At 41.3% G+C, this 21,793-nt stretch overlaps 2 protein-coding genes across 4 annotated transcripts in view; both read right to left on the reverse strand.

Moving 5' to 3' along the window:
• LOC109870412 (myosin-16) overlaps positions 1-6,331 on the reverse strand; it is a 47,161-nt gene extending 40,830 nt beyond the window's left edge. Inside the window, exons 1-2 of one of the 2 annotated variants that reach the window (XM_020460914.2) lie at positions 6,090-6,296; positions 854-1,045 (exon numbers count right to left, since the gene is read on the reverse strand). In XM_020460914.2, the coding sequence (XP_020316503.1) occupies positions 854-1,045; positions 6,090-6,173 (276 nt within the window). In that variant the 5' untranslated portion in view covers positions 6,174-6,296. Of the gene's footprint in view, positions 1-853; positions 1,046-6,089 lie in introns of both variants that reach the window. The other variant, XM_020460916.2, reaches the window with a different exon arrangement.
• A 5,836-nt stretch (positions 6,332-12,167) lies between these two features.
• Positions 12,168-19,867, reverse strand: pts (6-pyruvoyltetrahydropterin synthase). Of its 2 annotated transcripts, none has more exons than XM_020461026.1 (7): positions 19,843-19,867; positions 13,783-13,864; positions 13,349-13,428; positions 13,144-13,166; positions 12,891-12,947; positions 12,641-12,711; positions 12,168-12,516 (listed from the first exon to the last, which is right to left on the reverse strand). In XM_020461026.1, exons 1-7 carry the CDS (start codon positions 19,850-19,852, stop codon positions 12,393-12,395), a joined length of 447 nt encoding a protein of 148 aa, XP_020316615.1. In that variant the 5' UTR covers positions 19,853-19,867; the 3' UTR covers positions 12,168-12,392. The 2 variants fall into 2 exon arrangements, with proteins under 2 accessions (XP_020316615.1, XP_020316614.1); XM_020461025.2 differs by lacking the exon at positions 19,843-19,867 and adding an exon at positions 14,153-14,612.
• Positions 19,868-21,793: the final 1,926 nt, after the last annotated feature.

Consider the following 21,793-nt stretch of genomic DNA (forward strand, 5'->3'; position numbering starts at 1 on the left):
TACTTATCTGGGACGAGGCTACAACTTCTCCTCTGCAAGTCAGAACCAGAACAGCCGCAGTAGCCTAATACGTGTAAGGCTAAGTAAGTGCCAACCTGTCTGTCTGCTGCCTTCTTGACACAGATCTCTCTTGATGAACAGTTTTTTAATCTCATCTGGATCACCTGGATGAATAACTCAAAAAGTGATAGCTTATCCTATCATTCTGCCACCCTTCTTTTCAATGGAAGGGAGCATGTCTATCAGAGAGTTCTCCGAGCAGTTAACCACTCAATCACTGTACTGCCTGAGGCCACAGAGCTGTACAACGCCTGTTATTGGCTCTGAGAGAATCACAATAAAAACGCACAACATCTCTATCTTCTCTCTACAGTAAAACGATGTGCTGGAATAAAAACTGACACCGAGAGAAAGTATCATTACAACAAGCTGGTACTGTCTGGCTCTTTCTTTCTCCCTCTTTCCATCTCTCCCCCCCCCCCTCTCTCTCTCTCTTTCTCCAGAGACGTATCATTATATAGTGAGTACTATTTGCTGGCGGTTGAAGTAATAACTACATTCAGAATCCCTTATCATGCACAAATTTGCCCTTGCAGACACATCCCATCCATGCCATTTGTCACGTGACGAAGCTCAATGGAAACCAGATCGACTAACGACACAATGAACGACTGTCAACGTCAGAAAAAGTTGTGTACACAACACATGGCAAAGAGAGAGAAACAGAGGGAAGGAGAGAGAGAAACAGATGGACAGAGATGCAGACAGAGAGGGAGAAAGGACAACAGACAGAGAATTGGGTGAAGGTAAGGGGGACTTAGAGAAAACAGACGTTTAGTAAATGGAGACTTACAGCTCTGTATTTAGTGGCCACCTCATTCTTGTCCTTCCCGAGTTGTGTGTTCTGTTCCTCCAGCTCTTGGACCCTGGCTAGCAGACGGTCGCTCTGCTCTATAGCCCTCCTCAGCTCCTCTCTCTCCCTCATCCCTGCCTCCTGGGTCTGAGTCTGAGCTTGAGTACACTGCTGCAGCGACAGAGACTCAACCTGCAGCAATACACACACACACACACACACAGACAACGCTCCTTTAGCTGGCTGGCTGGCTCTCGCTGCTGTCTGGAGTCTGGACTGCTCCCCCATCCTACACACACACACACACACACACCTCTCTCTCTCTCCAGATGGGGCCTTCTCCTGGCCCACTCTCTTTAAAACAATATAAAATGTCCTCCTGTGGGCTGCGGCTGCTGCTCCCCTGCTGAACCAAAGACCTCTGGACTCAGAAAGGAAAGCAAATCCCTCAATACTGCTGCTGCTGCTGTCGTCGCAGTGTCATCTAACAGCTCTGATATTGACAGGTGAGAAAGAGGAGAGAGCTGGGCTTATGGAAACGTACACAGAGCTATAGTGTGCGGAGAGAGATAACATCTGTTCATGTTATCATACTTTAACATGTACGTGGAGGAGAATCCATCAGAATAGAGCACAGTGATTCTTAAATCGTAGCTAGATCCGTCAGACATTTACACGAACACCTGATTCTGTTGTCTGTCAATGAATCAATTGATATCGTCCCAGAGGGAATTTTACTGTAATTCTCTGGAAACCCTTCCAGACCATTCCATATATTGTCCTATACAATATCTCCCGCTGTTCCTGTCACTGTAGGAGTTTCATCCTCACGTACAGTACAGTGCATTCCAGGAAGTGAGCTGTACCTGGCACGCAAGGGTCAGAGGTTAGAGGTCAGACAGCTGGTGAGCTGCTTAGTGGAGACAGATGGAGATGACAGAATGGTAATAATATCTTTACATGTTTACCAAGTACCAGCCCTTTCTTTGTCCATGCGTCTCTCTCATCAGCACCATACAGCCTCTGACCGTAACACATCCCCTACACCAGTCCATGGGTTTTCTTTAGCTAAACAGTCCTCGATCAAAGGTTGAGCCCCCTGACAAGTTACCACAAACAGACAATAACACTCTCAGTGGAATGCAGCCTGCCATGAGAAAATTGGGCCTGCTTCTCTAAATCCAATGTGTTTTCTTTCAAATACTTTAGGTGCACTTGATTGAGCTTGGCAACTTGCCCAGAACAACAGAGCCAATGGAATTGTCCCAAAAGTGCACATCAGGCCACCTGGCACACCAGACAATTAAGCTAAATCAAGTTATTGAAAGAAAACAAATAGTATTTTGACCTGCAGGTCTGAGTCCCTGGAACGTTCCAAAGGGAATCGAGGTGAATCGGAGGGAACAACCAGAGGTTTAGGAACTAGCTCTCTCAGTCCAGTGTATAGTCAGCTCAAGTGCCCTCTCTGCTAGAGAGTCTTACAGCCAACCGAAGTACAGTGGCAGAGAAGGCGTAGTGCGGTCACCAGGTTCGCCGTCTCATTCATTTGCACTGCTCAGGGAAGGGAAAATGCCACTCTTGGAGGACGGTAAATGCATGCAGGCTTTTGTTCAAGTACAACGCTAATACATGTGATTTAAAGTCATCTGATAACCTATCTAGCCTTTAGTTTGACAGTATATTTGAATCAGATGTGCTGGGTGCACACACTGCAGCCCACTGTTTAAAGTGCATATTGGCGCAGTGGTCTAAGGCACTGCATCTCAGTGCAAGAGGCGTCACTACAGCCCTGGTTTGAATCACATCCGGTTGTGATTGGGGGTCCCATAGGGCGGCGCACAACTGGCCCAGCATTGTCCGGGTTTGTCCGGTGTAGGCCATCATTGTCAATAAGGATTTGTTCTTAACTGACTTGCCTAGTTAAATAAAAAATGTATTGTACTGGTGACTGAACCAGCCTAAAACTGTGTCTCAAATGCCACCCCAAAAGTAGTGCACTAGGGAATAGGGTGCCACTTGGGATGTACATCATGCCTGATATTGTATTAGTGTGATAAACTAAGCCAGACGATCAATGCGTTCTCGTGCATACTTGATCTCTGGAACAGCACTTCATATGAAGGTACAGAAACATCCATATTTGAAGTATTCTACATGGCACTGAAGTGCACTTGGCATGTAACCTTGGCCTACATGCTGTCCAGAACAATGAGAAGTCTCGCAGCAATCATTTAGACTTTTACTGTGCACCAGGGCAAATCAATCTTCTCTTATTTTCTCTCTTTAGCTAACAAGAATCTACAAGCAATTCTGGCTCGAGTACAAAAGCATAAATTTGTAGGTTCCTTGTGTGGAAAAACAGATGTGAACAAATTTTCCACAGCTCGATCTAAAGAAGTTTGAAAAGGAAAGCTGTGTAAAATACACACACACACACACACACACACACACACACACACACACACAGAGCAATAGAAAACCTGTCGCAGCTTGAGCCAAGGTATCTGTGTCACTGGAAAAGAGCTGTCATTAGCCCAACTCTAACCCTAACCTCAACAAAGGGTTTACCTCTTCAAACTCATGTACAGTTTGTCAACTAACAATGACAGGGAAACATTAAGTGTCTGTGGGCATTCGCCTTGTTGTCCAAATATGATTTAAGATGTGTGTTTTTAACCAACATTGAGGATATACACACTGAGACACACCTGAACTTCCCTCGGCTACAGTCAGGTGAATAGATCGAATTTTACTTGTCAGGGCTGGATTTATCGTTGCACTTAACATCATTCTGCACATTAGCTCCATAGCCCTCAGTAGTGCTAAGCACGGGGAAGATATTTAAAGTGACACATCAATGGTTCACCTTTCACATAATCACAGTGCTAAGCTATATAAGCATTGGGTATTGTCTGTGTGAATAAGGCAGCTAACCCTGATGAACCTCTGTCTTTGTTAATGTACATCCCCTCCTGCTTGATGAATGGGACTTATTGTGGAGCAGAGCGTTTGTGTTTTGACTTGAGGAGGGAGGATGTTTGTCCAATCAGAAAATGTCGAAACACATATACAGGAGCATGCATGCACACACATATGTACACATAGGCACGCAGGCACACACACCTACATTTATGCGATTCGTGCACATTGTTACTTTTCAGTGAACTGATCTTTCCATTTGATCTAGATCTGTAAATAGGCCTAACAAAGAAAGAGAAAGGGAGAATCCAGAAGATACTTTTATTTTTCTCTCCCTCTCTGAACTTCACACTCACTTTTTTCAAGGACAGAGTGGCAGATCCCCAAGTAAAGTCCCTCTTATTAACACCGTTTCTGCACTGTTAGTCATTTTATCAGTAACTTATTGTATCAATCAACAGTATGATAAAAGTGTTTGGCCAGTAACCGAAAGGTTGCTGGTTCAAATCCCAGAGCTGGCAAGGTGGTAAAATCTGCTGTTCTGCTCTTGAGCAAGGCAGTTGACTGCTCCCCGGACGTGGATTAAGGCAGCCCCCTGCACCTCTCTGATTCAAGGAGGTTGGGTTAAATGCGGAAGACACATTTCGGTTGAATGCATTGTTGTCCAACTGTAGGAACAATTCTAGTACTGGGAAACCAATGATATCTCAACTCCAAGATACTGCAAAGCCCTTAAATGCCTGGAATGTACAGTACATTCACTGCATTGACCTGAGGGTATCTGTACTGTACCACCCACTGGTTTCTCATCAGTCTGTGTAAAATAATACTAAGCCCTACAATCTTAATCTACACGGTTTCACTTCATAATAAGAAGGTTGTGATGATTTTAAGCAAGAACTATTAACATAACTCTGACCCACTACAACACATATAAAGCTAGGCTATTTCCTTAAACACACACAGTACTACTCTAAACAATGCCAGGTGGTTGAACTGCAGCCCAGCCCAATCTGAAGCAGATTGGTCTGGCCTCTACCTGAACTCCAGTAGGTCCAGGTCATGGAGGTAAGCACACAGACTCTTTGATCGCCCGACCACTACACATGCAGGCCTACATCTACAGGTGCTGCGTTTGATCTCTGGGTGCATGTACTGCTATTGGATTGCAATTAGATCAATGCCATGATTGTTTTCATATGATTCGATTTCATAAGCCAAGACCCGAGAGAGAATATCTTCAGTACAGCTGTTTTGGGATGCTGAGGAATTCCAACACAGAAACAGAGCGACAGCAGTCAAACTAGAGCTCCTGGTGATTGAATAATATGCCGTGTTCATGAAACACACCCATTATCATCTGGAAAATCAAAACACTGTAAAAGAACTCGACCTTTCAATTAGTTTATTTCATTACAAGGTGTCTGGTATGTGTACACTATACCATACCTGACCCATACACACTGTGCTGTAATGTCTTGACCCATAATAAACAGTATTATCAAGGTGCGAAAATCACACTGCTTTTGATGACTTCAAAAGCTCTGTGTGTGTGTGTGTGTGTGTGTGTGTGTGTGTGTGTGTGTGTGTGTGTGTGTGTGTGTGTGTGTGTGTGTGTGTGTGAGAGAGAGAGAGATCCCACATGCTCTGCAATGGAGAGAGACAGGCTGATGTCAAAGGCTCGTTGATCATACAGAGATATCATCCATCACAGATCTGACTCACACACTGCTGTACCATCCAATCTGAAGTACCACTCACTCTCAGTATAACTAAACACGCAAGCCTGACGGAAATCTCTAATATATGACATACTTTCAGAGAACTTTTAGACCAATATTGATTTTCAACAATTCAACCAAACTATCCCCTGAAAATGCTTCCTGTTTCCTCAACACAAGACCCCATGTCTTCTGCCTGGCTGATTGACAGTCTGTTTGCATTCCTTTGCTGCATCGGTGTGAGTCTCTCCAGACAGACAACATTATCACTGTCTGTTAAAGCCATAAACACTCTCTCAAGGTTAACTAACCACTAGGGAAGACTGTTACTCTTCCCTGCTGAAGAGGCAGCAAGTAAAACAACAAATTCCTCCTCTCATTCAGTCACTGATGTATAAGTTCACTCACTCCCTCCCCCTGCAGGAAGAGTAGAGACCAACACTAGACCCCCTAACTCAGGGGGTAGGCCTCCTGCAGAACAGAGGAGGGGCTGTAACCAATTTAACAAGCATGGAGAGAGAGAGAGAGAGAGAGACAGAAACAGAACCAGACACAGAGAAGTGGATCCAAAGAGAAGGAGGAGAGGTGGTTCTTACGTGTGCCAGTGGCTTGCTGTGGATGGCGATGATGGGTTTGTACTGACGGAAGTCTGTCTGGATGACACACACTCTCTTCTCCATCCTCACATCTCTGTCTGGGAGCTACATCCCATCCTGTCTTCACCCACCGGCCTCTGGGGAGCAAGTGTGTGTGCTCGCCGGTGCTCTGGGGAGTGTGTGTGTGTGTGTGTATGTGTGCTCACTGCAGCCCTGCTACCTGACCCTGAGAAGAACAGATCTGTCTGGAGAAAGGGAGGAAGGGGGAGGGAGAGAGAGAGGAGGGATCTGACGTGCAAAAAGAAAACAGAAACGAGCTTCAACATTCCCCCCAAACACCTCCCTCCCTCTCCTCCCCTTCTCCTCCCTCCACACCCTCTTTAAAGCTCCACCACCCACTGACAGGGGCACAACACACAGAGACCGTCTGCCCCCACCTCCCCTCCCCGGAGGAAAGCTCTATGTTAACCCCCGATACACTGCACCACTAAGGTGAAAATTCACAGAAAGGGGATTCAGTGAGCCTGAACCTGCTAAAAAGATCAAACATTCTTTATTTGTTTGCTTCTATTCAGTGTACCGTGTCAGTGTAATTAGTCAAAAGGTAATGACAGCAATGTTTTCTGTAACAGAGCTCACTACTTTGAGTACTCTGTAATTCTGAGCAAAGTACTCAGCATTTTCAGTTTGGCTGCACTGAGGCAGAATTCCCTTAATCCTCCGTGAAATCGAAATACCTGCGGATTTTCATTATAATCAAACCAAACACTGACAGAAAAACATGTTTTATATTATAGCTTTACTGATCAAACACACAGGAAATATTGTACATGTATTAGAAAAGTTAAAAATTGAGTAGCTACACTACTTATAAATAGTTGATTAACCCTTTAACTGTCACAGCAAGAAATAATTATCAGAACAATTCTTGTTCTGCAAAATATGTGTATTTAGCCTCAATATAAGATATAAATGAATAATGTTTGCTTGCAGCCGGTTGAGTTGCCCAATTAGAGTAAACCAATTTTGTATTGGAATTTGCAGACCTTTTTAACTCATCTAAAAAATGATACATTAATTTACATTATGTCTGCTTCATTTACTTATAATGGAAGATAGGCCTAGTTAAATGAGGACAGATATCAAATATTAATCAAATATGAACATTTGCGTCAAAATATGAATACCAGTAAAATTACATCTACAGAATATTGTGAAACATATTGAAGATAACAGGCAGACAGTAGATAATGATATGAATTTAAAGGATTTTTGTATTTGCACAGACAAAAAATTCCCATAACAATACTGTTCTATTGTCCATTATCACTAACAATGACTTAATAGCATTCCTTTAATGGGGAACTCAACTTCTTGGTAAAAGCATATTTTTCAAGAGTTCTTAAATGTCTAAAACAACAACATAGTAGTAATTTAATCATTCTTAAATTATGTTTTTAGGGGTCAACAACATTTCACAACCTTGTCATTTCCCATTTTATACACAATTGGTAAAACAATGTGTGGTAAATTAGGTTTGGCTTTTGCTCACATTCACTTCCTGGTTTTCAACCATCATTGAATGGGTGTTAAAGAATATATAGGAGTCTGATAATGAAAACCACATGATCATTTTACTAAATGGCATTGGTTGAGATGGTAAAATATGCCAAACAAAATTAATGTTTTATTTCATTTAAAATTGGTTGTCAAAATTAGTTGAGCTGCCTGTTGAAGGGTTAACGTTTATTACTTGAAAGCTATTCTAAAGCGTTACCAACATCCATCGGTATTTCCCCACATTCATCCGATCTGTCTGTAGTCATTAAATTCTCTCTATACAAACACTTCCTACAGTACCTGACATAACCTGTCCTTTCCAGGTTAAGCTCTTTAGAACTCACATCTGACAGGACTTTTCTCCTGCAGACAACATCCCAACATCTCTACAGGCAGGGAAAGAGATAGGGACGCTGTGCGTGACATTACATGTTTACTTCGTAGGTGGAAGAAATGACAGGGAGGATGATTGGTTTGTTTCATCTTGGGGCATGCAGAGGACAGGTCATTTCACTTTTTAATCACCATGACAGTCGAAGATATTAATTTCCCCAGCATTATCTGACAAAGAAGATCGCATGACAGTACATTTCAGAGTTTTCCACAGGCACCAGGTTGAAGCAGATGGAGTTGAAGAATTTGACCTCGGTGGGGAGTACCACTCTGGACGTCAAGTTCAGTTTACTGTACCATTTTACCTGGATGACTTTGTTTAAAAAATCAAGGCTTTTTCTGCACAAGGTCAAACTGTACCAACATTCCTGTTATGAAAACCTCTGAGACGCCATTCAATCAAGCCCACAGTTTGGTATTTGCTGTAAGCTGTAGCTGTTTTCCCATAAAGGTGAAAAAAAAGTAGTAAACACCAGTTTGTTTTTGTTTTTTACCTTTATTTAACTAGGCAAGTCAGTTAAGAAAACGTTCTTATTTACAATGACGGCCTACACCGGCCAAACCCGGACGACGCTGGGACAATTTTGAGCCGCCCTATGGGACTCGCAATCACGGCCGGGTGTGATACAGCACGGATTTGAACCAGGGTGTCTGTAGGGACACCTCTAGTGCTGAGATGCAGTGCCTTAGGTAGACTGCTTCCACTCAGGTAGACTACTTCCAGTTGTCAGAATAAGAGTTGTGTATCCTGGCAGCCAACAGATGATAGTTTGATTGAATTCTAACGCATTGGCTTCCCAGCCTTTATATCAACCCTTTCTTTAATAAATGTACTAAATCCATCTCCCAGTCTCCTAAGTCTTTTCACCTCAGGCCTCTCAACCCTAGCCTCTGTGATAGAGCCAGTGAGATGCCAGTGGAATAATTGTTCCTCCTCCTCCTCCTCCTCCTCCAAGGCTTTTGTACGGCTTATCATCAAGGTTGTATTCTGGCTCGGGGCCAGATCTCAGTGACTGGGGTTTTTGTTTGGCGTGAAACACATTAAATGATAACAGCATGGGCTGTGTGTGTGTATTATAGTCTCTTTTGGGACACTGTCATAGTGGGGGGGGTTGGGGGTCAGGAGGAGGAATGATAAAAGACATCTCACAGCTTCGGTAAAACTTGGGCAGCAGGTAGCCTAGTGGTTAGGGCATTGGGCCAGTAACCGAAAGGTTGCTGGATCGAATCCTCAAGCTTGACAAGGTAAGAATCTGTTGTTCAGCCCCTGAACAAGGCAATTTAACCCACTGTTCCCTGGTAGGCTGTCATTGTAAAAAAAAAGTTATTTACTGACTTGCCTAGTTAAATGAAGGTAAAATAAAAAACACAAACGTGTAAAAACAATTATTTGTCTGCAAAAGAGGGGGGTGGATGTTTCACTCTGCATACATGTTCATGAGACAATTACAACTGATATGTGATATGTTTGTCAATACAGTTTGAGTAATCAAATCGGCCTGCTTCGAGTCCCAAAAACTGTTGAGGAATCACCTGCAGGTCTTCAGGAGAGACACAGCTAATAAAGAAAGTCTTGGATGGTTTGATCCATGGTCATAATGCACCACATTGATTATCCTCATAGGAAGATGCTATCAAACCACCTTATATGAAGCAGAGCCCTAATGACAGGCTTTTACCTGGTAATTGCTATAATCTTACTGCCTAGTATGTGGGTGTAATGATAGGGCCCAAAGCACTGTGCACTCTGTGATGCCATCTCTACTGCCCCAGTTAAAAGTTGCTCGTAGGCACAGATCTAGGATCAGCCTACCTTCCTTAGATCCAAACCTTTTTGGGAGTGAAAATCTAAAACTGACCTAGGATCAATTTCTAAGGGGAAACTTGGACCTGCTCTATCGTGCTCTAGCATGATCATAGCATCAGGTCTGCGGGTGCATGACGCACATTTTTGGAATCTGATTAATTGTGGGTTGGTGCCGTGGTAACATCTTGCCTCATACTATACAGTCACCCAGTACATCCTTCAAATAAATCATAACTCTGGCAGAGAAGGGCCCCCTCGTTTCAGTGTCATCATCCCATCTACGTATACCTTATGACATTTCACATATGTTGTGGTCTGAATCACAAGAGTATTCAGGGGATCCGCATTGCAGTTTATTAGACAAAGTGGATGTGGTTAAGGTGACAGATGTTAAGCCATGAACGAATGAAAAGCGAGGAGAAAAAAAACACACCAAGATGCACTGAGAGGATTTGAAAGCAGGCTTACTAAAATACATGGTCATCACATGAGTACCAATCTGTAAGCACACATACTGCCCCAAAGCCTCACCACTGAACTGTATGATGAGTTATAGTATGTTGACATTGTGTCAGCTATGATTTGTGACTGACATTTTTTTCAGGATTCTACAGTACCAGTGTAAAAACTGTTTCTAATTTACAGTATGTGCTAGCTGTGGTTAACCCGGAGGTCTGAAAGAGAATCATGCATCACTAAACATTTGTTATTTCATGTCTAGAAGATTAAATACCTTACTACTGGCTTCTCGTTAACGTCATAGTGCAAGCGGGAACTATCTCCATAAATCACGTAAGGGTGGTCTGGTGTTAAGGTGCCAGGATATACTACAGTATATACATGCTTTATTAATCTGTGGAGGAGCTCATAACAAGAGAAGACCGAGATGGTGGGGACTGTAGTTCATGTTCCAGGGCTGTGCATGTATAAGATCATACTGTAGGATCTTATACATGTCACGAGATCTAGTCCATGTGAGACACTCCAGAATATTGTGCCCCAACAATTAACAAAATATGGTAGCCTACTGTTCAATATTGCAAGTCTTTGCTAGGTAAAGCCCCGCCTTATCTCAGTTCACTGGTCACCATAGCAGCACCCACCCGTAGCACACGTTCCAGCAGGTATATTGCACTGGTCATCCCCAAAGTCAACACTTACTTTGGCCACCTTTCCTTCCAGTTCTCTACTGCCAATGACTCAAACAAATTGCAAAAAAAAATCTTATATCTCCCTCTCTAACTTTAAGCATCTGCTGTCTGAGCAGCTAACCGATCACTGTACCTGTACACAGCCAATCTGTAAACAGCACACCCAACTACCTCATCCCCATATTATTACTTACCCTCTTGCACCCCAGTATCTCTACTTGCACACTCATCACTCCAGTATTAATGCTAAATTGTAACTATTTTCACCTCTATGGCCTATTTATTGCCTACCTCCCTACATTTGCACACACTGAACATAGATTTGGATATTTTCTTTTGTGTTATTGACTGTATGTTTGTTTATGTGTAACTCTGTGTTGTTGTCTGTTCACACTGCTTTGCTTTATCTTGGCCAGGTCGCAGTTGTAAATGAGAACGTGTTCAACTTGCCTACCCGGTTAAATAAAAGGTGAAATATTTATTTTTTATTTTAAAAAATGGTAATTTATCAATATCAGTTGATGAGAATTTAGAATGAAACAATAAGCATTTATGGCTTTTCTAAGCCCATTTTAGCTTGTTCCCACAAACAGTGGGACAGTCTCCGAACCTTTTTGTTGTTGTTGATTTGACATACTATACCATGTCTCAAACTCATTCCACACAAGGCTTAGTCTCTGCAGGATGTTGCTCCTCCCTGTTTGTTTGTATTAACCTTCATTTAACTAGGCAAGTCAGTTAAGAACAAATTCTTATTTTTCAATGACGGCCTACCCTGGTCAAACACACACGCTGGGCCAATTGTGCGCCGCCCGGGATCGAACCAAGGTCTGTTGTGATGCCTCTAGCACTGAAATGCAGTGCCTTAGACCGCTATGCCACTTGGGAGCCCTTGTACTTGATTGATGAATTAAGGTCACTGATTAGCAAGTAACTCTCCTCACCTGGTTGTCCAAGTCTTAATTAAAATTAAAAAATTTAAACCAGCAGACACTAGGCCCTCCAAGGAATGAGTTTGACACCCCTAAACTAGACATTTTAGTCAAGTCAAGCTGCTTACTGGGCTATGAGGAATTCAGATCCTGCACTCTAGTGGTCAATCTGTAGTCATGTACATTCTAGATGTTCTCTATTGTAGAGGTACTGTAGAGAGGCACAAACAACTTGTTTAAATTTGAGCTTATTCCATTTATTATTGTAACAAAGTTGTAGAGTGGATTGCACCAGCAAATGATGCATAATACTATTCAATAGTATAACCTCAACTCTGCACTTTAATACTATCATAACACATCGCATAAGTCCATCTATGAACTCAAACGTGAGATGTGCATACTACATAATATATATTAGTAAAGATCGTACTAATTACAAGGTACTGAAGGTGGCTGGCTATTGTCCTCGATATACAACAATGTTCTTGTCAGTCTCGTGAATCTTGACCTCGTAGAGAAGATTGGCTGGTAGCTGCTTGACCATGTTGTCCCAGATATATACAGCCACGTTTTCTGTTGTGCTGTACAGCAGACAAAAAAACAAAAAAAAGTTCAACCATGGAAACTCTGAATCACGTGCTCCGAACTGAAAATCCACCCGTTACTCATAAACATAAGGCTACGGTCCAGTATAGGAGCACACACCTGACAACATTAGCAAAGTAGGGGACGTCCTTATCCAGGTTTTTATGGTCCAACGGAATCATGATGACTTCCTGTATCAGAATTATACATGAGTTTGTAAATAACACACTAATTAATTAATGCACATTTTCCTTATTCTCTAAAATGTACTAGAAATGTGAAATGAATGAAGAAATGAATAGTCTAGCAGCCTTCGCTTCAAATCAAAAGTCAAGTCCAGGATTGGATTGGAAGAAAGGGAGGGTCTCACCTCAATGTGTTGCTTCAGATCTGTAATGTTCATCACCATGCCTGTGTGACGATCGATCTGGAGATGGACAAAGAGAAGCTCTGTGACGGTCTGTGTGTCTCCAACATCCATTACCAAGGAGGCAGACTGCTTTCATATCATGAGAGTGTCTCGTGATTTACTGGTGTGTTTCTACCACTAGCAACCATGAGAATGTTTTGTAAGTCGTGTTTTTATGAATATGGTACGACGCAAAGTCTCAGGTGGGACTTACCTTCCCCCGTACCGTCACCTCTACTACAAAAATAAAAACACAACAGAGCCTTAGATAAACATTGGGTTAGACCCAGTTTGAAGTTATGGAACAGGACAGCTATGTAACCTATAGGCCAACTGTGAATCAGACAATAACTGACAACAGAATTGGTCCTATTGGTCCTACGTGCATGGTTTGGATGAGACCTTGACCAATGACTGACCTTTATAGTTGTGTCCATGGCCATTGGGATTGTTGCACTTCCCAAATATCCTCTTGTTTACCTCATCACTCAACGTCGGGCTGGAGAGACAACACAATACATGAGGTTTCAATTCAACAAATATATAACAAAAACCTTTAACAATTTTAAGAAGTTGATGGCTTCGCTGTGTCTACAATAGAACTACAGATCCCATGATCTTCCGGGATTGACGCAACAGGTTATGCTTGATTCCAGTTTCGTTTCGTGGCGTTAAAACTCTCCCTTCTATCAAATAAAACGTCTCACTGGAAACACAATCATACCAAATTGCTTTCCATCTTGCACTCGTCTCGCAGCCTCTACAACAGTTTCTAGATGGCAACCCTGCATTAAGCTGCATATTGCGTCGTCGTTTACAACAACAAAAATATAGAAAAGGATTGTACTGGTACCTGTGCAATCGATGGCACGCGCTGAAACTCTGGACTCGTGTGATATATCCAATGCGCTCTGCTACTTCGTTTCTTGAATCGGCTTGTGCCATTGCAATGACAGATGAACAGAAGTAAACAATGTAATTAATAGTCGTCGCAGATGCAGTTAAATAGGTTATGCTTGGCTTGTGGAAAATCGAGTCCACGCCCCCTAGTCTTTTCAGGTCATTCAACGCTCAGCGACAATAGAGTACCACGGTATGAGTTATACTACCCATAAAACCTAGCAGTCAAACAGGGAAATGGTTCCAATAGGTTTTCCTTCATACATTCTTCCCATAGGCATTTAAAAAAATAAAAATAAGAGCTGTGTTTCGTGTAGGCTTACCCTGGCGTGACATTTTGATAACCGTGTAAATCTCTAGGCCAAGGAGACTATCAATATATTCGCCTGTATTTATTTACCCGCAAAAAAATTCCAGCCATTACCACGAGGCCATCTTCCCTAATTAAGCGGCCACCAACCTCCTGTGCACAATACCTGTTAGCAAAGGTGTCAGCTAGAGATGACGTGCAGGAGCTGGTAGGGATTTGTAGTCTTGCATGATGCCAATTAGCGTTTTCGAATCCGAGTGTAAATACAGCCGACTATATTGATCAAAGTCGCCATATCCGAGAGAGATTTACATGGTTATCAAAACGTCAAGTCAGGGTAAGTCTACCCGAAACACAGCCCTTATTAAGTGTTTCTAAAAAATTCCCTATGGGAACAATTAATGGTGGAAAACCCATTGGAACTCCTCTGTTTGACGCTAGGTTTTGTGAGTATTATGACACCTCCACTGTGGGGCTCTAAAACCAACTAACATTTTGCATGCAGCACAAACCATCACATCACGTTGTATGGTAATGAGAGAACCTTCAAAATAAAAGCCCACCTTTCAAAACATTGAAGTGTGGATAACGCATAACACCCAAAGTCCCTCCGACTCACATGGAGGAAGACATTGTAATGAACTTGTCAAACACATGCTCATCTGCCTTAGGTAAGGGACTGTCATTTGTCCCAATGGCACAGGCCAATGACTGTAATACCGTTATAGACTTCCAAAGTTTTTCCGCAGCTTGAGATTGGCTGAATTCTTTGGTAATGGGGTTTCTTTGGTAATGGAGACAAGTAACCAGACAGGACAGAGTGTTAGTGCTCTTCCCATTGATAAACAGAATGACAATGAACTTGACTCTCGCTCTGAGGACATGATACAGGGAAAATACATATTTTAAGAGAAAAAGCACACGTATACCTCCCAAAAGAAATACCTCTCTTGAAAAATACTGTCACCTAGTTGAGAAAGATGCACATAATCTCCTGGCTAAGAAACAAGAACACAAGGTATTCAGCAATATGTCAAAAGCAGAGAAAGTATCCCTTATGGAACTCAAGAATGACTCCACTATCATTATAAAACCTGCCAACAAAGGAAGTGCAATAGTGATGTGAAATGCTGCAGACTATGGAAAGAAAATTCTCAGAGATGATTCATTTTGCAAAGACTCCCTGGGGATCCTACTAATCAATTCAAGTCTCTGATCCATGATGAACTGTTTTAAGTTTTTGAATGAAGAGGAAATTACAAAGACAGAATATTGCATATATGAAAGTTGACTGCCCAACCACACCTGTCATTTACACTCTCCCCGAAATTAAAAAGACGCCAGCTATACCAGGCTGGCCTATTGTGAGTAGCAAGTGATCTCTGACAGAGAACATTTCAACCTTTGTAGACCATTTTGTGAAGCCCTGGGTGAGCTCTCTCCCCACGTACACCAGAGACCCTTGGTTTTATCTCCTTAAACAACAACAATTTTTTTGTTGTTGTACTTTTGATGTTACCATCCTATATTCTACCTCAATGAACATCCCTTAATGCTCTACCCAGTGCCAATTGTATTGTGGACTTGGCTGAACTGGTACTAACCTCTAAGAATTTTCTCATGACACAGGACTGAAGGTATGACACAGGACTGAAGGTATGACACAGGACTGATGGTAGCGCTCACCTTGTCTTCTCCGGACAAGCTTTTTTTCCGGATGCACCAAACAATTGGAAAGGGGATTCATCAGAGAAAATGACTTTACCCCAGTCCTCAGCAGTCCAATCCCTGTACCTTTTGCAGAATATCAGTCTGTCCCTGATGTTTTTCCTGGAGAGAAGTGGCTTCTTTGCTGCCTTTTTGACACCAGGCCATCCTCCAAAAGTCTTCGCCTCACTGTGCGTGCAGATGCACTCACACCTGCCTGCTGCCATTCCTGAGCAAGCTCTGTACTGGTGGTGCCCTGATCCCACAGCTGAATCAACTTTAGGAGTCTGTCCTGCGGCTTGCTGGACTTTCTTGGGAGCCCTGAAGCCTTCTTCACAACAATTGAACAGCTCTCCTTGAAGTTCTTGATGATGCGATAAATGGTTGATTTAGGTGCAATCTTACTGGCAGCAATATCCTTGCCTATGAAGCCCTTTTTGTGTAAAGCAATGACGACGGCACATGTTTCCTTGCAGGTAACCATGGCTGACAGAGGACGAACAATGATTCCAAGCACCACCCTCCTTTTGAAGCATCCAGTCTGTTATTCAAACTCAATCAGCATGAGTGATCTCCAGCCTTGTCCTCGTCAACACTCACACCTGTGTTAACGAAAGAATCACTGACATGATGTCAGTTGGTCCTTTTGTGGCAGGGCTGAAATGCAGTGGAAATGTTTTTGGGGGATTCAGTTCACTTGCATGACAAAGAGGGACTTTGCAATTAATTGCAATTCATCTGATCACTCTTCATCTTCTGCATTCTTTGGGAAGCACTTGCATTATATAGTATACATTTTCCACTGCTGCAGCTTTTCTGCCTTCTCCCTCTCTTTGCTTGAAATGTCCCTCTTTTTTAGGATACTACCAGCAAGGGACATCTCATGTGTGTTTTGTTGTAGTTTCGTCCTTTGTTTAATATTTCCTAATATTTTGTAGGGTCTTTTATTCTTCATGCTGGTTCTCCAACATTGTCGTTGTCACTTTTTCTTTTCAGAGAGGATGGGACTCGTTCATCTACTTATTGCATGTATGACACTTTTTTGGGGGGGACATTATACAACTTTGAACCTGTAAAATTCTAAAATAGAATTTGATTGTAAATACAACACACAAAATCCTATCAAATTCATTAAAAATGTAGTTTTTAAACTGTCTAACAATGTATTCAGGCATGCTATGTAAAATAATAATAATAATAATATAGATTCATAAATAAATGATGACAAGTAGGCCTATGGAAAATGTTAAAAAATGTTTTCAGGTTTTCCCTACAGAAATCACACTTTTATAGAAAAACTACAAAATTGGATGTTCTAAATCCACAGTAATGCTTAAACTACACCAGTAGACCACTTTTGAGTAAAAACGTTGTGTTGTTGTTGTTGCTGTAATTCCTCTTTAATTCCACTTTACGCCTCTCAATGGACCGTTGTGTTTGGCTAAAATGTTTCTTTATGCTACTAGACATGTGATGAGAGTGTTTGCAAAACAAACAAACACCCAAACGATTGATACAAACCAACATGATATCATTCTCCCAGGCATAGGCTTTCTTTGCATTCAACATTTAATTCGGACAGTTTTTTGGGAAAGACTTTAGAAGTACATAGGACACTCACTCACTGTCCCATCACTCATAAACTTTCACTCATAAACTAGACACGATCTCTGCTCAATGTAACAAATCAGCCGTAAATCAAACAGAAAACTAGGCTACAGCTGTCATTGTAATCTTACCTCAGGAATAAACTTTGGCTATTTATCTTGACCCTCCCTTACAACATAGACATACAAAAAATCTTTCAATCCTCTAGATCAACGTTAATTCCCGCACGTTGGCTGTTGTTTAATCACGTGCGGTGTCACATGAGCTCTTCATCACTTGGCTGACATTCAGAAAATCCTTTCCTGAATCAGCTGATGTAGCGCAACAATGTCCCATCCTGCTAAACAGCTAACATCAAATGTAAATCAAACAACTACAGTATTATGGGTAATTCTTGAAGAACTCTGTTAATGACAGTATGGATCTTTGTTTTATTAATCATGTTAAGACTACTCTTTGATTTTGCAGCAGACATTATTTTGGATATGTGTTCCCATGAAAACTAGTTTCACACCTTTCACACTAATATGCAACCTGGTCTCAGAGTATTTTATATTATTTCGACAGCAATATCCAGGATTTTCACAGGATCAAGTTCAATGTGTAATTCAAATGTTAAATGCTTAGTATATGATTTAAAGACAAATGTTACATGACAAAGTTGTGAAGCATTAAAAAGGGTTTAAACATAGGTTTTGATTCAACTCATGAATTACTTTCAATGTATCTATGTTCCCCGTTTATATTGTAATGTATTCCCGTGAAAACAAATGGCAAATTATTATTAATGACTCTGTAACAGCTCCAAACAGTTGCCCACTACAATAAATAATTACTGGTACCCTAATTTATAGAAAGACCCATGTCCACCTATGGTGTTTACATGTTGACATGTCCCTGTGGTCTGTCCAGGGAAACCCCACAGAAGCCTTAAGACCTGTATCAGTGAGCACTGCAACAATATACAGGCCATTGAGACCAAAAAAATCCTGTTGCTGTTCATTTTGCACAAGCTGGACATTCTATTAGCTCGATGAGATACATTGGAATAGAAATGGTCAAGATGTCATGCAGGGGAGGGGTCATTGAGAGGAAACTACTTCAAAGGGAGTCTATGGGGCGGCAGGGTAGCCTTGTGGTTAGAGCGTTGGAATAGTAACCGGAAGGTTGAGAGTTCAAACCCCCTAGCTGACAAGGGGCAGATCTGTCGTTCTGCCCCTGAACAGGCAGTTAACCCACTGTTCCTAGGCCGTCATTGAAAATAAGAATTTGTTCTTAACTGACTTGCCTGGTTAAATAAAGGTAAAATTAAAAATAAAAAAATATCCACAAGCTCAACACGGGGAGTTTGACTTGAAATCGTTTCTATAGTTCTAAAATAGTCTTTCTACCATAATTGAATATTGTGTGTATTTATATATATATTACTGTAAACATCTATCACATTCCTCATGTTTGGTTATATACAGTATTTTGACATATTAAATATTGATATTGTGTACCGATATTATATATTTTTACTTCCTGTATCAGGTGATGTCACTAAGGACTGCCCCTACATGTATAGTACCTTCCACCACCACCACCTGGGATATGGATGCCTAATGAAGACCTAAGGGTTAAAAAGTTGTAACAATAAACTATGCATATTTGGTTAGTATAGACCCTACTGAGTATTTTCCTCCCCACTTTAGCTGAGAGAGGCAGAAAGGTTTTCTCTCTACAAGCCAATATAACGTATATCCCATGTACAGTATTTTACAGTGTATTGCATTGGGGGCTATATGGGCGACAGCAGGTCGTGCGACACGGCCCCCCTAAAAAAATATACAATATTTGGTTAGTAGAAACCCCCCTGAGTATTTTCCACCCCACTTTAGCTGAGACGGGAATATATATTTTTTCTTCTCTACAACCTAATATGTATCCCATATACAGTGTATTGCATTACAGTGAAGTGAGAAGGTGGAGTAAGGAGTCACCACCACTCTGTATTAAACCAGGTGCTCAGCACAAGAGACCAATCTATGTTTTGCAGACTCTATTGAGTAATTCCAAAAACATATATTTGTATTTTATTAAAAGTATTTTTTCTTTAAAGCTGCAATATGTAACTTTTTGGGTGACCCTGCCAAATTCACATATAACATGTGAGTTATAGAGCGGTCATTCTATTTGAAAGCATTTCTAATAAGCAGTGGATCTGTTCTATGTGTATTATCTCCTATCTTTCCGTTCTTAAATGTAGTTTTTGCGTCTTTTACTTTCGTTTTTGTACACCCGCTTCAAACAGCTGAAAATACAATAGTTTTGCTTATGGAAAATATATTTCACAACGGTTTAGATGGTACAATGATGGGACTTTTTTACAAAAAAATCTGCGATTACCTGCCAGCATAATATCCTCATGCTCGGAGAAAGGTAATACAATAACATTGGTTCACATCTGGGCGGTAACAGCGCACATACCCCCAGAAAAAAAGTATTAATTCCGAGTCTTTTTGGTGATCCGGCTCATTTGGCTCCGTTCAGATTTGAAAAAGCCAGCTCCTTTGGCTTCCTAACGGCTCTTCGTTCAAAATGCTTAAAAATCTAACTAGAACAATAAAACAAAATAAGATTTCCAATGTAATGCCCAAAAGGTAGGCTATCATTATGTAAAATCGGTGGTCATGCGTGGTCAAATACATTTTTACCTGGTCCCCAAAAATATTTTATGCACTGAAAAAAATCAGCGTTGACCGGATTGACACACTATCCCCACTATCTCTTGTTTCTGCAGTTCGAATTCACCCTCTTTATATAATTATTTTGTAACTTATCTGCAGAAAAACGTTTTGAGCTCAAAAAGCATTAGTAGCAGTATGCAAATCAGGGAGCCAAATAGCCAGCTCTTTCACCGATGCCATTCGGTTCGCAACGTTCACTAAAAAGACCCCGTCGCGAACGACCCATCACCACCACCACCACAATCACAAATTTGCCATTATAAAGCGCAATCAATGAATAGGCTATGGCTGCATTTTTAACGGTAAAGTCAAATATTCTATAATGTACAACAACAATGAATGCACGGTGCGCAAAAGCTTTTAATCGTATGGGTATCATCATTAGAGATGCTCTTGTTTTCACCATCTACTCTCAATCTCAATATTTTTACTGAGTTCCTTCCCTTGAGATAAACTATAGATGGTTCCAGCTATAGTGGATTTTGAAGTGGATTTAACAAGTGACATCAATAAGGGATTATAGCTTTCACCTGGATTCACCTGGTCAGTCTGTCATGGAAAGAGCAGGTGTTCTTAATGTTTTGTGCACTGTGTATATTTGACATATTATGTCCTTGAAAGTTATTCATATTCTTGAATGTTTAGAAAATCCTGGTAGTAAAACTTGTACATTTTTTAAGTCACTGGTCACATTCCATCTCTTTGCAACCCTTTTAGCTATAAATATGTTTCTCGTGTTGTGTTTTCATGTAGGCCTATTGTTACATTTAATCAATCATTTGTCAAATATATTGTATTGGATACTGAGCACATCTGCAATTTTTCTAGATGATGACAACATTGCAGCTTCCCCCAGCACCAGACACCTTGGTGTAACTTTGGACTCTAACCTCTCATTTGAAGCACACATCCGCAACATCAGATTAAATCAAATCGAAATGTATTTGTCACATGCTTTGTAAAGAACAGGTTAGACTAACAGTCAAATGCTTAATTACGGGCCCTTCCCAACATTGCAGATAGAAAGAAAATAAAGAAATAATATAAAAGTAATAACACGTAACTTAGCAATATACACGGGGTACCAGTCGATGTGAAGGGTTACAAGGTAATTGAGGTAGATATGCACATACTGTATAACTAAGCTTAAGGTGACTAGGCAACAGGATAGATAATAAACAGTAGCAGCGACTGTTTTTTTTGCACAAATTTTAATTTTATTTTACTCATCACATAAGCATGTGAGCATGTGATGAGTAAAATAAAAGTTAGTGCAAAAGGGGTCAATGCAGATAGTCCGGGTAGTTAAATATTTAACTATTTAGCAGTCTTATGGCTTGGGGGTAGAAGCTGTTCAGGATCCTGTTGGTTCCAGACTTGGTGCATTGGTGCTGCTTGCTGTGCGGTACTGGAGAGAACAATCTGTGACTTCTATAAAGTGTCCTTTTTCCAACTGTGTAACATCGCTCGGATCAGTTCGTTCTTGTCCACTGTGGAGTCAGAAGCTTATGCATGCCCTGGTAACATCTTGGCCTGTTCAATATAGGATCCAATTGAATGCGCCTACATACAGTGCCTTCAGAAAGTATTCACACCCCTAAAATTTGTCC

This window comes from Oncorhynchus kisutch, linkage group LG25, assembly GCF_002021735.2.
Source record: "Oncorhynchus kisutch isolate 150728-3 linkage group LG25, Okis_V2, whole genome shotgun sequence".
Taxonomy (NCBI): domain Eukaryota; kingdom Metazoa; phylum Chordata; class Actinopteri; order Salmoniformes; family Salmonidae; genus Oncorhynchus; species Oncorhynchus kisutch.

What these genes read in the sequence shown, in the direction of transcription:
- pts (XM_020461025.2), bottom strand. An exon ending in GCGTGCCATCGATTGCACAG is followed by an intron (nt 13,429 to 13,782) that starts GTACCAGTACAA and finishes TTGTCTCTCCAG; the next exon opens with CCCGACGTTGAGTGATGAGG. An exon ending in ATCTGAAGCAACACATTGAG is followed by an intron (nt 12,712 to 12,890) that starts GTGAGACCCTCC and finishes ATTCTGATACAG; the next exon opens with GAAGTCATCATGATTCCGTT.